Raw genomic sequence first — 15,966 nt, 5'->3', positions numbered from 1 at the left:
GCCGGGTGGCGGGACACAGCCCGCCGCTTCCTTCTATAGATAGAAAATGATAATTCTATTTATTATTCCTAAGAAAAAGATGATTTATCTCAAAAACTGAAAATTTTATTCTAAGAAAATAATTTCACAGAAGTGGAAGCTTGTTCCTAATATGTGTATATTCTTGATGCCAAAATTGCAAAGAATACACCCCAAATATCAAAGAGTACTGATAGCCTGATCTCATTCCAAGTTCTTAGTTAAGGGTGGAGCCTGGGCATAAGTATTTTTGAAGCTATAAGGCCATTCAAATGTAAATTTAGAACTACCCACTGTCTTTATTTATGGACAATAAAAATTAAGCAGAGCCAGTGATAATGGTGCACACCTTTAATCCCAACATTTTGGGAGGCAGAAGCAGGCAGATCTCTGAGCTCGAGGCTGGCCTGGTCTACAGAGTGAGCTCCAGGACAGCCAGGGCTACACAGGGAAACCTTGTCTCAAAAAAAAAAAATTAAGTAGAAAGAAATTAAGGTTCACAAGAATGAGAGTAATAGATAATTAAACCAGGAAAAACAATTTTTTTAATTTTTTAAAATGATACCCACTGAGGTTTGGGTTTCCACAGAGCTGAGAGACCCTGGGCTGTTTATAAAACTTGACTGCATGCTGAGGTCTTGCTTTTCCTGCCTTTTTAATCTTTAAATTGGCAGAGAAAAAGAATCTGCCCTGCGACACTAGATGACATCATCCTGCCAGCATAGAGGTGTACCGTGCCTGCAATCCTAGTGCTCAGGAGGTAGAGGCAGGAAGGGTAGAAGCTGTAGGCCATCCTCAACTACATAGCGAGTTCAAGGCCAGCCTGGGCTACATGAGACTTTGTCTCAAAACAAACAAACAAACACCACCAGAAAAATGGTATATACCTGCACAGGAAGATTGGAAATTTGAGGCAATCTAGACTGCACAGTGAGATCACGTCTCAAAAGACTTACAAGTAATAACAAAACAACACGGAGCATGTGTTACCTGTCTTCACATGCATACTAGTTCTATAACAATGAGATAAGTTATAATGGAAAGCTTTTGTTTACCACTACAATTAATATTCTGATTAAAATGTGTTTATATCCTTTTTCTGTGTAAATATTACTGTTGGATAAATTCTTAGAGCTGAAAACTCAAAGTGATTACACATTTAGATTTTTTTTTTTTTAGTAACAGAGAATCTATTTAGCCTAGACCAGTCTTGTACCTCCCAAGTGCTGATTTTATAGGTATGTACCATCCCACCTGATACAATAGCAAATTATATGTGTGTTATATATACATTATATACATATATAATGTATACATCAGGGTCTCACTTATATTGCTCTAGCTGGTCTAGAACTCTCTCTGTAGATCAGTCTGGCTTGAACTCACAGAGATCCTCCTGCCTCTGCCTCCCACCTGCTGGGAAAAAAGGCATGTGCTACAATGTTACATTTGTTTATTTACTTACTTAAATTTTTTATAAAGATTTTATTTATTTATTATGTATATAGTGTTCTACCTTATGTATGCCACCATGTGGTTGCTGGGAATTGAACTCAGGACCTCTTGGAAGAGCAGCCAGTGCATTTAACCTCTGAGCCATCTCTCCAGCCCCACATTTAAATTTTTGATAGATATTATGAAATTAAAAAGGAGCCTGGGCAAACACGATACACACCATTAGTAGTGACTGCCATTATTAGCATTTAAATATTTTGTCTTTCTAGTCCCAGAAAAATGATCATTTTTGTCTTTACTTATTTGCCCTGTCTTTAGTATTTGGCAGGATTGCCTCCCTTTCTGCAAAATATGTCATTTGCTTTCTATTTGCAGGCGGTGGGAGGTCTAGAGAGAATTTCTCTATGTAACAGTCCTAGCTGTCTTAAAACTCACTCTTTAGACCAGACTGGCCTGCCCTCAAACCCACAGAGATCCTCCTGCCTCTGCCTCCGAAGTGCTGGGATTAAGGGTATGTGCCACCACCTCCCTGCTCCTCATTTGCTTTCTAAGACAACAGGTTTTATGGTTTTCCTCTCATCTGTTGGGCTTCTCCTTTTTCATTTCTTCTTCCCCTAACTCCTCATCTTCTGTAATTCTTTTTCCTTTTCTTTTCTTTTTAAATATATGTAAGAAGGGGTCTGGAATAGCAACTGAGTGATCAACAGTATCGGCTCCTTGTCCTGAGGGCCTGAATTCCAGTGGCAGCGTGCATATGACAGCTCACAGCTGCCTGTGTAACTCCAGCTCCAGGAGATCCGACAAACTCTTCTGGCCTCTGGGGGCATCAGGCATGCAAACTGTGAACAGACATACACGCAAGCAAAACACCCATACACGTAAAATAAAAGCAAACAAATTAGAAAGAAAGAAAGAAAGAAAGAAAGAAAGAAGGAAGGAAGGAAGGAAGGAAGGAAGGAAGATGTGTGTGAAAGGTCTCATGTGGGGCCTCAAGGAAACACTGAGATGAATTGTTGGAGAGTAAGGAATGTATTAGAGGGGCTGGAGAGATTGCTCAGTGGTTGAGAACATTGACTTCCAGAGGTCATGAGTTCAATTCCCAGCAACCACATGGTGGCTCACAACCATCTGTAATGAGATCTGGTGCCCTCTTCTGGTGTGCAGGCATACATGCAGGCAGAACACCATATACGTAATAAATAAATCTCTTTTTTTTCTTAAAAAAAAGGGTTTTTTAAAATTTATTATGTTTAGTGTTCTGTGTGTATACTTGCAGGCCAGAAGAAGACGCCAGATTCATTACAAATGGTTCCTGTGGTTGAACTCAAAACCTCTGGAAGAGCAGCCAGTGCTCTTAAATGCTGAGCTGTCTCTCCAGCCCAGCCCATACATAAATCTTTTATTTATTTTTTTAAGTATCAGAAGATCTATTAGTACCATGGACAAACAAACATAGACAGCAGCAGCATGGCAGTCACTCTGAAGAGAGTTCAAACCCCAGGACCAGAGACAAGACAGCATGGTGGGGACTCTGAAGAGAGGAACATCAGGGCTCCTGTGGCAGAAGCAGGATTCTCTAAGTGAGGATAGGGGCAGCACAAGCCTGCAGCCAGGCCCTCCCAGGCGGATGGCAGAGAAAGGGGTGGGAAACAGGAAGTGCAGCTGCTCATATTGGCCTGGATGTAAACTCCCTCCCCCAGGTCAGAGCCCTGCCACCTGGAAGTCTTAGTTAGAGACTCAGTAGTGTGCTTGCGGCTATCTGTGACAGAGACCAAGATACTGTAAGGTCTCGTAGCCTGCACAGCAGCTAGATTCTGACAGTACCTCTCTCTCTCTCTCTCTCTCTCTCTCTCTCTATCTCTCCCTCCCTCTCTCTCTCTCTCTCTCTCTCTCTCTCTCTCTCTCTCTCTCTCTCTCTCTCTCTCTCTCTCTCTCTCTCTCTGTGTGTGTGTGTGTGTGTGTGTGTGTGTGCGCGCGCGCGAGCGCGCGCCAAGCCTGCACGTGGAGGTCAAAGGATAACTTTCAGGAATCGCTCCTCTCTTCCGCTGTTTTGAGGCAGGGTCTCTCGTTGTTTCTGCTGTTTCCAGCCCCTACATGATTCTCCCGCCTCCTCCTCCCGTCTCCCGGGAGAAATGCTGGATTTACAGATTTACTCGATTGCATCCAACTTTCACTTTGGGTCTGGGCTGGAACTCAGGTGGTCAGGCTCACACGGCAAGTGTTTTTACCCATGGAGCCATCTCCCCTACTCACCCGGAATTCCAAACATTGAAATGTTCTAGGGACTGGATGTCCAGGAGGCATCTAAAGACATTTTAACTGCTACAGGGATCTTATTCCCCACCATGACCCTGTCACAAAAAAATGTTAAAACGGCAACTCTACCTGCCTAGTTGCTTGGGCCAAACCCTTGTTTTCTCTCTTATATTCCAAGCCCCTTTCTTGAGTCAGGTTTCTCTCACGTCCGATGCCCAGAGAGGCTTCTCTTACCACATTTGCAAGCCCAGCATCCATGCTGAGGATGTGGCGCAGTGGCTAAGTGTTTGCCTACCATGTGCGCTGTGTGAATTTCAACCTTCAGCAGTGTCAGATGAAAAGTTAAAAAAAAAAAAAAACTATAGTAATTTCCCCATCTCCTCTGTCATCACCACCAATCCTTTTAGTTGAGATTTTGTTTTGTGTTTTTCTTTTCCTGCTTTTCTAGACATGTTTTCTCTGTGCCATCCTGACTGTCCTGGAACTCACTCTGTAGACCAGGCTGGCCTCGATCTCACAGAGATCCTCCTGTCTTTGCCTCCTGAGTGCCGGGATTAAAGGCGTGCGCCACCACCCCCGTGCTTGGTTGTGGCGGTTTGCAAGAGCGTGTCCTCTGTGGACTCAGATGCGTGAATGCTCCCCAGGTCATGGAGGACTAGGAGGCGTGGCCTTGCTGAAGGAGGCGTGTCACTGGAGGAAGGCTTTGAGGTTTTAAGGTCTCTTGTCATTCCTGATGCAGGATCTGCTTCCTGTTTGGGTTCTGAGCCATCACGCTAGCCTGCTGCCACGCATCCCCCGCTGTGACGCTGACTGGGCCTTATCCCTCTGGAACTAAGCCTCAAAGAAAAGCTTCTTTTTGTAAATTGCTTTAGTCGTGGTGTTTTACCACAGTCACAGAAAAGTAACTAATACTTTGGCGCAAGTGCCTTTTTTTTTTTTTTTAATAGCACGTCTCTGGACTGGAGTGTCGCTTAGCAGTCAGCACAGCATTTGCCCAGCAAGTACAAGATTTCGGATTCCACCCCTAGCACTAAAAAATAAATAAAAAATAGCATGACTCTTTTTTCATCTCTAAAATGACATATTTAATTGGTGTTTGTATCCCGTACCAGACTTTGAACTGGGTGCAGAACAGTCCACTGTGATACCTGGCTCTCTAGAGTGCTGTCAATATTTGGAGCAGAATTATTGGCACAAAATGGCTGTTTAACAGCCATTTGTTCGATGAGTGAACTCTACAGGCCACACATAGATGCTGTGACTGAAATCTAGTCTGTGCAAGGTCAAAGGCAATAGACTTAGGGATGAGAAAACAAGGTTTGGGGCCTAAACCAGGCATAGGTTTGGGCTTCTGCTGCTCTGTGAGCTCGCTGCCTGCTCACATGGCCCCCCGGGGATCTTGCAGGGACCCACAGTCGTCTCTGCCTTGGGACAGGCTGCTCCCAGAGTACGCTGCCTGTCTACAGCTGCCGCCTGGGACCTTAGACCATTTTTTTTTTTTTTTGGTTTTTTCGAGACAGGGTTTCTCTGTAGCTTTGGAGCCTGTCCTGGAACTAGCTCTTGTAGACCAGGCTGGTCTCGAACTCACAGCCTTAGAACATTTTTTAAAAAACAACACAACCAACCAACAATGAAGTCAGCTGCACAGCTCTCTAAATGTACTGAAAATCATAAATGTGTATTCTTAAAAAACGGGCAAATTTTACAGTATGCACGTTATACTTCGGTTAAACTGCTAATGAAACAACAACAACAAAAAGAATTTCTAATTCTACATATGGATGTAATGTAAAGCAGCCCCAGATTTCAGAAGAAAGTCACACAAATCCACACACATAGGGCAGAAAAAAAAAATCAAGTTCAGTAAAAGCTCTGCCCTGGCACTGGGAACTGAGAGGCTGGTAGAAGTGCTTGCCTAACCTGCAAGGCCCTGGGTTAATCCCCACGCAGAAAGGGTGAGGGCAACCATTAGTTGAAACATGCCTTCCCACCACCAGGTTCGGAAGGAAATGTTCAACCTCATTTCTTCACTAGGGCCAACAGGGAGGGGTATCTGCCAGTAAGCAACCGGCATCTAGCTGATTGATAGTGGGGTCCCTGCTGAAAGGGGAGGATCAGTCATTCTGACTCCTGCAACCTCCACACTGCGGGAGACCCATGCACCAGTTCTGACGCCCCTCTCAGCTGCCACGCTGAACCTGCCTCGGGGTTCAGTCCTGAAGGGGCAGCATGTTCGACGAGACTTTTAAGTTATGGAAGGCCGAATTATAGTTCAGGGGTAGCGACCTTGTCTTGATCTTGTCTATGCCAGGGCTGTGAATTGATCATTCATACTGTTGCTGGAATTGAGAGTCAGATCCTAGGCCCTGACAATCCAATAAACCAGGTTGGCCATCATCCTTAATAAGTCAACTAAACAAGTAATAGTAAACTACAGAAAACGGGGATTTATTCAATGTGGTCACACTGGGTAGAGGGAGAAAGAGAAGTCTTATCTTCTGTATCCTAATATGAGGGTACGATTTAAGTAGAGGGTCAGACTATCACAGAGCTGAACAGTCAAGGTCAAGGGTGGTCTCACCCATCACTGTTTAGGCTTCATCCTGTGAGGTGATCTGTGTGAAATCTCTTGACCCAAACAAATTTCTGCTCTGGCTAACACAAAGCAGCGTCTCCCAGCAGGAGATTCCAGGGGAAAGTTCAATACCCTGGGGTGCTTTTGTTTCTCGGCAGAGGGCTAACCTGAGGGGCACAATTGCCTCATTCCTGCTAGGGGTGGTTACAGAAAAGCAAAGTTACCCCAGGTGCTCCACCACACTCTGGATTGTGACAAAGTGGAAAGCCGCGACTCCGGCTCCACGTCCAGCACCCGCAATTAGCCCAAGGCCCGGAGAAGCAACGACGATCCAAAAAATCACGCAGAGAGACACAGCAGCGCAGGACTCTGGCACAGCAACCAAGAAAAAGTCTCCGGAGCCGGGGAACTTGCTCAGACAGGTCCATTCTGCCGCGGTTCCGGCCGGACCCCGCCCCCACCACCACGCCTCCCAAGATATGATCTCTGATTGGCTGAAAGCGGGGCGGGAAGCGCCCGGCCAGTCGGAGGCGGGCTCTGCACAGGCTTTTTCCACAGCCAGTCACAACCACCAGCCAGTCTTTAGCGACAATCTTGCTGGGCCCTCCGGCTCCCGCAGACTCTCCGAGTCCTCGGCTGTCAGCGGACCAACGACGTCATTCCGGGTCGCCCGCTCACCTTCGCGGCTGGGAGCGGGGCGCAGGCGCAGTGACTGTATTTCCTCGGGAGGCTCCTCTGACCACGTGGGTCGTGCCGTCCGGCGCGCGCCCGCGGAGGGACTGGAATCTGTTCATCGTGGGTGGCAGACTAGTAAAGGCCATGGCACCGGCGGGAATCCTGAACGGGAAGGTGGTCTCCGCGTAAGTACCTGCCATTGCTGATAGGGGTGGTGGGCTCAGGGCTGGACGTGCGGGATCTCCATGCACGCGGGTTCTGCAGGAGAGGTGCTTGTGGCATAATCAAATGGGCTGGGTGGGAAGGGAGGACATCGACACGGCCCCTAGAAGCTGGAAACCAGTTTTCTGAAGCCAGAGAAACACATCCCCGGCCCAATGTGTGATTGCAATCGGCTGCCCGATGGCTGCAGGCTTGTGTTTTGGCGGCAAGTCCTGGCCTGACCCTGCTCTCAAAAGTGTGGCTGCTGGCGGCATCTTCCCAGACCAGGGCTGCTTGGAGAGGCAGAACTCCGAAACCCCGCATAGCCGCTTGCTTATAGTAATTCGATTGTGGCGTGACTTGACACGGTTGTTTGGTGACAGGGTCTCTTTCTGAGTATTTTTGTTTGTTTTGTTTTCTGACACGGTCTCTCCACAAGAGTCCTGGCTATCGGGGAGCTCACCCTGTAGACCAGGCTGGCCTTGAACTCACAGAGACCGTCCTGCCTCTGCCTCCCTGATGCTAGGACTAAAGGCGTGCCATGCGGCACCAGAGCCGGCCTAGAGGATCTCTTCTAATCCAGCACATTCCTCAGTATACCGATGACTGCATTTTACTTTCTTTTCCTCCGGTTAGTGCTCCTCTTTCAAGGTGTCTCACGTGGAAGGCAAGCGCTGCACACTGAGCGACAACCCCAGTCCCCTCCTGCTTCATGCTTTAACCGCCCCCATCTGTCCTGGCACTAAACTTACCTTTTTTTTTTTAGTTTGGCTCCAGTGTGCTGACTCTCCTCCACAGTCCATTTGAACTCACCTGTTGTGGCGCTGCAGCTTTGAATGCTTAAGTAGTGGCAATGTTTGCCAAATGTACTCCCACAAAGTAACACCCTTTTGCTTTTGGCCCGGAGAGGGTTGGAAATTGAGCCATTTAGTATGCTTAACCACTGGGCATTCCTTGCTTTTTGTTTGGGGAGTGAATGTTGGGGAATTAGGAGAGTGGAGGGGAGAGAGAAAGGGATATTTTGTGACCTTACTGAAGGTTGCCTTTAGCACATTAGGTATCACTGGTTATTTAGTAACTGCTGTAGCTAACCGTAATTGTTCAATAAGCCCTTGGGTTTATCGGTAGAGGCTTTTAGAGAATGGTGGTGAAACCTACCTCAGGCATCGTGATCCTTTCCTGGAGGTTGGGAAGGTGAACAAAGAGGAGAAATATAAATAAATACCTGGTAAATCTTGCTCAAAGGCAAGGAAGAACCCCACATTTTTGGACTAGAAATCCTAATGCATACATCTGAGTACTTTTTCTTCTTTTTTGTTTTTTTTTTTTTTTTTTTTTTTAAAGACAGGGTCTCATGTAGCCCAGGCTTGCCTCAAACTCAAATGTAGCTGAGCCTGGCCTTGAACTACTAATTTAGTGCTTACATCTTCCAAGTGCTAGGATTAGAGGTCTGTACTGTCAGGCTTTTTTCTTTCTTAAAACAAGTCTTCGTGTGGGGACTGCAGAGGTGGCCTGGGGCTTAGGGGCACTTCTTGTTCCAGAGGACTCAGTTAGTTATTAGCCCCCTGGTTAGACCACTCACAACTGCCTGTAACTCCAACTCCAAGGGAACAGATGCCAGCTTCTGGGTGCCGATGCGCAGGCATGTCATACACTTATATACACACATGTACATAAATAATAATTTTTTAAAACTTAATATGTATATCTGAGGTTGGCTCAATATGGGATGCATATGGGCAGTAAACGTTTATTTGTTATAGTGAAGTAAACGCATGGTAGTAGTCTCACAGGGTTACCTCTTTTATAAGATTTGCTAAAGTGAACTTAACACAATCCTGGATCCAGTATTCTTTGGGTACCCATAGTCTTCAGGCTTTCCCCCAACACTCCGGACCTCTTAGGTTTACATTGTTTCCTACTTTGTATTCTTTGGACTACATCTGCTTTCACCCCAGCCCTGTTTTATTCTCTAGCCGTCCGCATGGATTTAGACCCACTGTAAGTGAGATTATACAACAGATTTCTTGCATTGTCAGGGGTGTTCCCCGAAGCATAGTGCCCTCTGGTTCCACCCATGTTGGGACAAGATCTCCTCTTTTAAGGATGGCTGATATTCCACAGTTTATCTGCAGCCTCTTTATCCATTTCTCTGTTGAGGCTGTGGAGTGCTTGCCCAGCACGTGCAATGCTCTGGGCTCAGAAGAACACCTAATGTCCTAAAGCAACCTTCAGGAAGGTCAGAAGCAACTTAGGTTGTTTCCATGTTTTGGCCGTTGTGAATAATGCTACATTTATCATGAGTATGCAGACTTCTTTATAAGGTTGTAATTTAATTTTCTTTGCTCACACATTTAGGAAAGGGTTTGTTGGCTCTGATACTCTATTTTGTTTTTAGTTTTTAAATTTTTTTTGTGGGGGGAGATGGCTCAATGGTTAAGAGCACTGGCTGCTCTTTCAGAGGACCCAAGTTCAATTCCCAGCACCTACATGGCAGCTCACAATGTAACTCCAGTTCCAGGTATTCCAACACCCTCACACAGACATATATGCAGGCAAAACACCAATGCATATAAAATACAATAAAAAATTTTTAAATTAATTTGATTTTTTAAAAAAAATTAATGGATACATATGCTGTACGTATTTATAGAGTACTATGTAATTTTTTTAGTAGGTTTTTTTTTCAAGACAGGGTTTCCCAGTAGCTATGGAGCCAGTCCTGGAACTCCCTCTGTAGACCAGGAACTTGAACACAGAGAGATCCACCTGTCTCTGCCTCCCAAGTGCTGTGGCATGTGCCACCACCACCCGGCCAGTACCGTGTAATTTTTAGAGTTTATTTATTTTATGTGCGTTGGTATTTTGCCTGGCTCTATGTCTGTGTGAGGTTGTCAGATTCCTAGAAGTGGATTTACAGACAGATGCGAGCTATCGTAGGAGTGCTGGGAACTGAACCTGGGTCCTCTGGAAGAACAAACAGTGCTCCTAACCACTGAACCATCCCTCCAGCCCCATCCCACAAGTATTTTTTAAAACATAAATTAGCCCATTTAGGTAGCATGTACTGGCCTTACAGTTCCTTCAGTCTTCTGATGTTGTCTTGCCCGCGACAGCAGGAGTGTCGGTGTGGGTCCAGGCCCACCAGCCACTGGTGCTGGAGAGGCCTTGGTGCCAGATACCCGCAGCCCAATGCTTCATTTTGGTGGTTTTTGCCACAGTAGCATAGATCTGATTTTTAAAAGGAAACTCCATGCTATTTTCTTTAGTGATCATATGAACTCGTGTTTCCACCAACGGTGCACCAGGATTCCCTTTTCTCTGTACTTCGCTGTGTGTCCATAGGAGATTCTCCACTTCCGCCGATGGATGGATGGATGAAGGAATCCATGGGAGATCCTCTCCTTCCGCTGAGGGATGGATGAAGGAATCAGACTGGTTGTCAGGCTTGTGCTGTGAGATCTTTTAATTGCTGAACTATCTCTTTGGCCTTGCCCTTTTATTTATTTATTTTAAAGATTTTATTTATTATGTATACAACATTCTGCCTCCATCTATGCCTGCAGGCCAGAAAAGGGTGCCAGATCTCATTACAGATGGTTGTGAGCCACAATGTGGTTGCTGGGAATTGAACTCAGGTCCTCTGGAAGAGCAGCCAGTGCTCTTAACCACTGAGCCATCTCTCCAGCCCAGCTTTGGGCTTTTAGTATACATCCTAATGAATGTAAAAAACTATCCCAGTGGTTTTAATTTGCTTTTCCCTCAGAAGTGGTGCTGAGGAGTGAGTGGGTGAGTGTGTGCGTGTGTGTATGTGTGTGTCCGTTAGCTAGTTTAACTAGCTTTCCAGCATGTAGCTTGCTGAAGTACATTGTTTCTACTTCTGAGTGTGTATATTCATATATGTGCACACCTTTTACTGTGCCCTTTTCTCGAAGTGTTCCTATTAGAAAACTTGTCAAGAGCTGGGCAGTAGTGGAGACAGGCAGGTGGGTCTCTGAGTTCGAGACCAGCCTGTTCTACAGAGCGAGTTTCAGGACAGTCTGAGCTGTTACACAGAGAAACCATGTCTCTGGGGGGTGGGGTGGGGAAGAAAACAAAATGAAGATTGTAAGAGATAATTTAGGTTTTCATCTTGACAAGTAAATGGGACTGGGTGGTATGGGTATGTTTTGATTGTGGAGAGGAAATTAGTTATAAGCTCCATTTAAAAAATGGTTGGAGAGATGGCTCAGTGGTTAAGAATAATGACTGCTCTTCCATAAGATGTGGGTTCAATTCCACACGCCCTCATGGGAGCTCATAACCATCTGTAACTCCAGTTCCAGAGGATCTGATGGCCCTCCATGCATCAAGAACATACCTGGTGCCTATATATACATTCCCAAACACCCACATGAAAAAAATAATGAAATAACTTAGGTAATAAGTGACATAAGCAGTTTTGTTTATGTCTGAATCTAAAACACTTAGAAACTTTTTCACTTCTTACTAGTTGTGTGGTCTTAAGCAAGTTTTTTAACATCTGTATTGTAATTTCCTCAGACATGAATTAAAAGTAATATCTATAATTTTTTTAGAAGGGGTTTCTTTCTAAGATTTATTTATTTATTTATTTATTATGTGTACAATATTCTGTCTGCATGTATGCCTGCAGGCCAGAAGAGAGCACCAGACCTCATTACAGATGGTTGTGAGCCACCATGTGGTTGCTGGGAATTGAACTCAGGACATTTGGAAGAGCAGGCAATGCTTTTAACCGCTGAGCCATCTCTCCAGCCCCTAAAAGTAATATCTATTATTGGGTTTCTAGCAAAATGAGATGAGGGCTTTAGTTTTGTGAGACAGGGTCTTTCCACATCACCTTGGACTCAGAAATCCCTCCTTCTTCTGCCTCCTGAGTGCTGGGATTAGAGGTGTGCACCACCACTACCAGCTACCTAAATGAGTTCTTCACAGAGAAACACTAAATCTTCTTTACACGTAGTCAGTGTTCAATATACCTTAGCTCTATTCAGTCTATATGGATTTTTCCTTTTGCTGGGTCAAAGACACCTCCTACCCTTACCTCACCCCTGGCCTTGAGACTAAATCTAGAGCCTAGTACTTATGCCTGAACTATGATTTCCTTAATTCTCTTCTCTACTTTTTATTTTGTGATGGTTCCCAATAAATTGCCCAGGCTAGCTTTGAACTCATTCAATAGCTCTGGCAAGCCTCAAACTCGGTATTCTCCTGCCTCAGCCTCTGAGCTAGGATTCCAGCCCGCTGCCACTAGACTCAGCCTTTTTGTTTATGTTTCTTGGGGGAAGGTGGTTAAAGCCCACACTATCCTGGAACCTGTGTGGGTAAGGCCTGGGGATAGAGACAGTGATGTGTCCCTTGGGTGTTTACTCAGCGCTGTGTGTGTGCTTTTGCTATGCCAGAACTCCAATAGTGAATAAAATAAACAGCCCAAATCTCTCCCCTCATATATGGGCATGATAAATTAGATGTCAGGTGACAGGGAGAACCAGAGCAGGGAGGGAGGAGCACTCTGCTCTCACAGGTGATTTCTGTGGTATGGGTTCAGTGTTCATGAAAACAAAGGTCATATTTCTTGTCAAGGTGGCTTGGACTGTGAGCCTGTCAATGTCATGGAGAAGAAGGCTCTAAGCCAAAAATAACACGTGCCTTGAACCTTTGACCTCCCTAGTTGGTAAATAACTGCCTTGGGGCAGCAGGGGTGGCTTGTGGAAAACTGAGTGGCCCTCTTTAGGTGACAAGAGCTCACAGTGGAGGTGAAACTTCCCCCTGCATAAGTGTGAACACTGTAAGAGGGCGCGTGGCACAGGGGAGGGTCTGACGGTGTCAGGACTACCGTGCTATGGTTCTTAGCTGAGAGCATCATTCTCCCAGGGGTCTGTTCTGTTTTCTTGATCTGTTTGGCTTTCCCTCTTGTTTGCTTGCAATTAATCCTGCATTCTCGGTTAGGGGCGCTTCCTTTAGTTAATTCCTCTTTCTGTAAGACTTCTTAGACTGAGTGTGGTGGCGCACGTCTTTAATCACACCATTTGGGAGACAGAGTGGATGGATCTCTCTGAGATCCAGGCCAGCCTGGTCTACAGAGCCAGTTCCAGGACATTGAGGGCTACAAAGAGAAACCCTGTCTCGAAAAACAAAAATAAAAGGTGGGGGTTGTTTTTTAAGATTCATTTTGTTTTTAATTGTGTGTGTTTGTCTGTCTGTCTGTATATGTGCGTGCACGTGTATGCCAGTGCCAGTGGAAGCCAGGAAAGGGTGACAGACCCTCCTCTGCAGCCATCAGATGTAGGGGCTAGAGACCAAACAGGTGCTGAGCCCTCGGCCCTATTACCTGAGGTTTTCCATTCATCCTCTCTAGAGCAGAAACTTGGGGCTTTTTTTGGTGTTGTTATGCCCAAGTTTCTGGTCCCCAAATGAATTCACGGAGCTGGATTTCCAATGCAAATTACATGAGGATTTTTAATAATATTCAAACTTAAGTTTGGACTAACCAGGACCCCAGCATGGTGGGTGCAGAAAGTGTGGCAGGGAGCCCTGGGAGGGAAGAACTTTTAAAGGGGAAACGCCGTCATCAGGGGAGCTCATGCCCTGTCCTTGGGATTAGGTAAGGGAGGCATAGGATAAGGTAGTTTCTGAAACCATTGGTCAGTTTTTGGGCGTGAAAACCTAACACTGACAAGGTATCTTCAAGGACAGAATGCCTCCCAAGAACATCTGGACCTCGTTACATTTTATGGCCCTGCTCCCTATCTTAATTGGTCATTTTTAGGGCATCTGTTCAAATGTCTGCTATGGTGGCACATTTCTGGAGCTGAGATCGCCCGCCCACCCACCCCAGCTCAGTATATGGCTTAAGATGAAGCCCCTTCTTTAAAATGGAACTTGCAAAGTCAGATCCTCACAGTGTACTGGTGTCCTGCCCTCTCTTCCTCTTCAAGCAGATATGTTTTCGACTTCCATGTCCCCCGCTGGCGATGATGTCCCAGTTTACAGGGGACTTGTGGCAGCTATTCCTTGTCACCACAACAAGCTCTGACAGCCAGATCTACGGTTTGGTAATGGTAGATGGAAAGAGGCACTGGTGTGAGGCCCGCTCTGGAAGACCCATTGGCGTGACTTCCTTATTGGCACATAGTCGGTCACAGCTGCTTAAGCTCTTCGTACGCAGAGCCTTCCATCATGTCTCCTAACTGTCTTGCAATAAAACAGTAGCTTATAAAAGAAGTCTTTTGTTTGGCTTGCAGAATTATTTTTAAAAATTGCAACACACTCGTGTCTGAGATTATATTGAAAATCTGGGTGTGTGACTCTTTGAAAGACAATGGAGAGTTTAGTGTGTTGTGTTCTGCATTCTTGTAGTAATGGGCATTGAAACTGGCACGGGGGGGGGGGGTGGTCTGTGTGCCAGCCAACAGCCTGGCCCCTGAGCTACATTCCCAGCCCTGTGGTCTGCGTGTCTAACGTCAGGGGCTTGTTGGAGCTGAGCAGGTGCTGATCTGCTTCTTCCTGAAGTAGGGTAGTAGTCGGAGTCAGGACTTCGTTGTTCAACCCTTCTGATGGTGTTCATCTGTTACTCTTCTCGAATGAGTTTATAACCCATCTGTATATTTATTTGCTTTTTCGTTTATTTATTTTGAGGTTAGGTCTCACTCTGCTTCCACCATGTGGGTTCTAGTGATTGAACTCAGGTTGTCAGCCTTGGCAGCAAGCTCTTCTGGGCTATCTCATTAGCCTGGGATTAGGGCTCATTCTGTAGCCCAGGTTAACCTAGAATTTATAGCAGTCCTCCTGCCTCAGCTGAGTGTTAGGATTATAGGCATGAGCCACCACTGCTGTTTTGTTTTTGGTTTTTCAAGACAGGGTTTCTCCATAGCTTTGGAGCCTGTCCTGAACTAGCTCTTGTAGACCAGGCTGGCCTCGAATTCACAGAGATCCACCTGCCTCTGCCTCCCGAGTGCTGAGATTGAAGGCGTGCGCCACCACCGCCCGGCCTACTGCTGGTTTTAATTTGCCATTTAAACATTTTATTTTATTAAGATGTTTTTACTGAGGCAGTGGGTTAAGAACCCTGGCTGCTCTTCCAGAGGACCCAGGTTAGGTTCCTAGCTCATGGCAGCTTACCAACCACCTGTAGCTCCAGTTCCAGGGATATGACCCCATGACTTCTGCAGGTACCAGACACACACATGATGCACATACCTGTGCATGTAAATAAATATATAAATTTTTTAGAAGTTAAAATTTTTATTACATTTACTTTAATTTTGTGTGTAGTGTGTCTTTAATGGTTGCTGCCTTTTAAGCTACTGCCATCCTAGTCAGCAGCTGCAACTCTGTAGCCACAGGCAGTGGTTTGGCAGCTGAAGCCTGAGGAAATTTCATTCCCTCAGGCACCAACTCTTTCAAAGCTACCAAGGGAATTTATTTAAATCTCTGTCCTGCTAAAGAATTCAAGATTCAAACGTTGAGACAGAATCCTGCTTCCCAAAGAGGTTGAATAGCCAGCCAGCAGCTCACCTCCCGTCTCCCAAGAAGCCCTCTCTTTTTTTCTTGCCCCTCCTTATAAACCTTTCTCCACCTGGCTCTCCCTACCACTTCCTGTCAGTTGGCTGCTGAGCGCAGGTGAATTTTATTTAAATCATTGCATCATTAAACAGATGTTCCATAGCATAAACAAAAGTAACACACCTTAAGATAATATTCTACAACGCTGGTGGTCTGCTATTACACTTATTTTTTATTTGGTTGGGGGTGGAGGGGAGGGG

At 45.6% G+C, this 15,966-nt stretch overlaps 1 protein-coding gene and 1 long non-coding RNA gene across 3 annotated transcripts in view; both read left to right on the top strand.

Moving 5' to 3' along the window:
- Positions 1-6,802: 6,802 nt before the first annotated feature.
- Positions 6,803-15,966, top strand: part of Mthfd1 (methylenetetrahydrofolate dehydrogenase, cyclohydrolase and formyltetrahydrofolate synthetase 1) — a 63,695-nt gene continuing 54,531 nt past the window's right edge. Inside the window, exon 1 of the mRNA XM_038337167.2 lies at positions 6,803-7,164. Coding sequence (XP_038193095.1) covers positions 7,124-7,164 — 41 coding nt within the window. The 5' untranslated portion in view covers positions 6,803-7,123. The remainder of the gene's footprint in view (positions 7,165-15,966) is intronic.
- Positions 7,180-14,425, top strand: LOC119819132. 2 transcript variants are annotated; one of them, XR_005286225.1, is made up of 4 exons: positions 7,180-7,811; positions 7,947-8,059; positions 10,450-10,635; positions 14,143-14,425. It is a non-coding gene; the product is annotated as an uncharacterized LOC119819132 (long non-coding RNA). The 2 variants fall into 2 exon arrangements; XR_005286224.1 differs by lacking the exons at positions 7,180-7,811; positions 7,947-8,059 and having other exon boundaries at positions 9,958-10,635.

The sequence above is a fragment of the Arvicola amphibius genome, chromosome 7 (genome assembly GCF_903992535.2).
Source record: "Arvicola amphibius chromosome 7, mArvAmp1.2, whole genome shotgun sequence".
NCBI lineage: Eukaryota > Metazoa > Chordata > Mammalia > Rodentia > Cricetidae > Arvicola > Arvicola amphibius.
The sequence above is the reverse complement of the archived record's forward strand: the minus strand, read 5'-3'. Positions and strand labels throughout refer to the sequence as shown.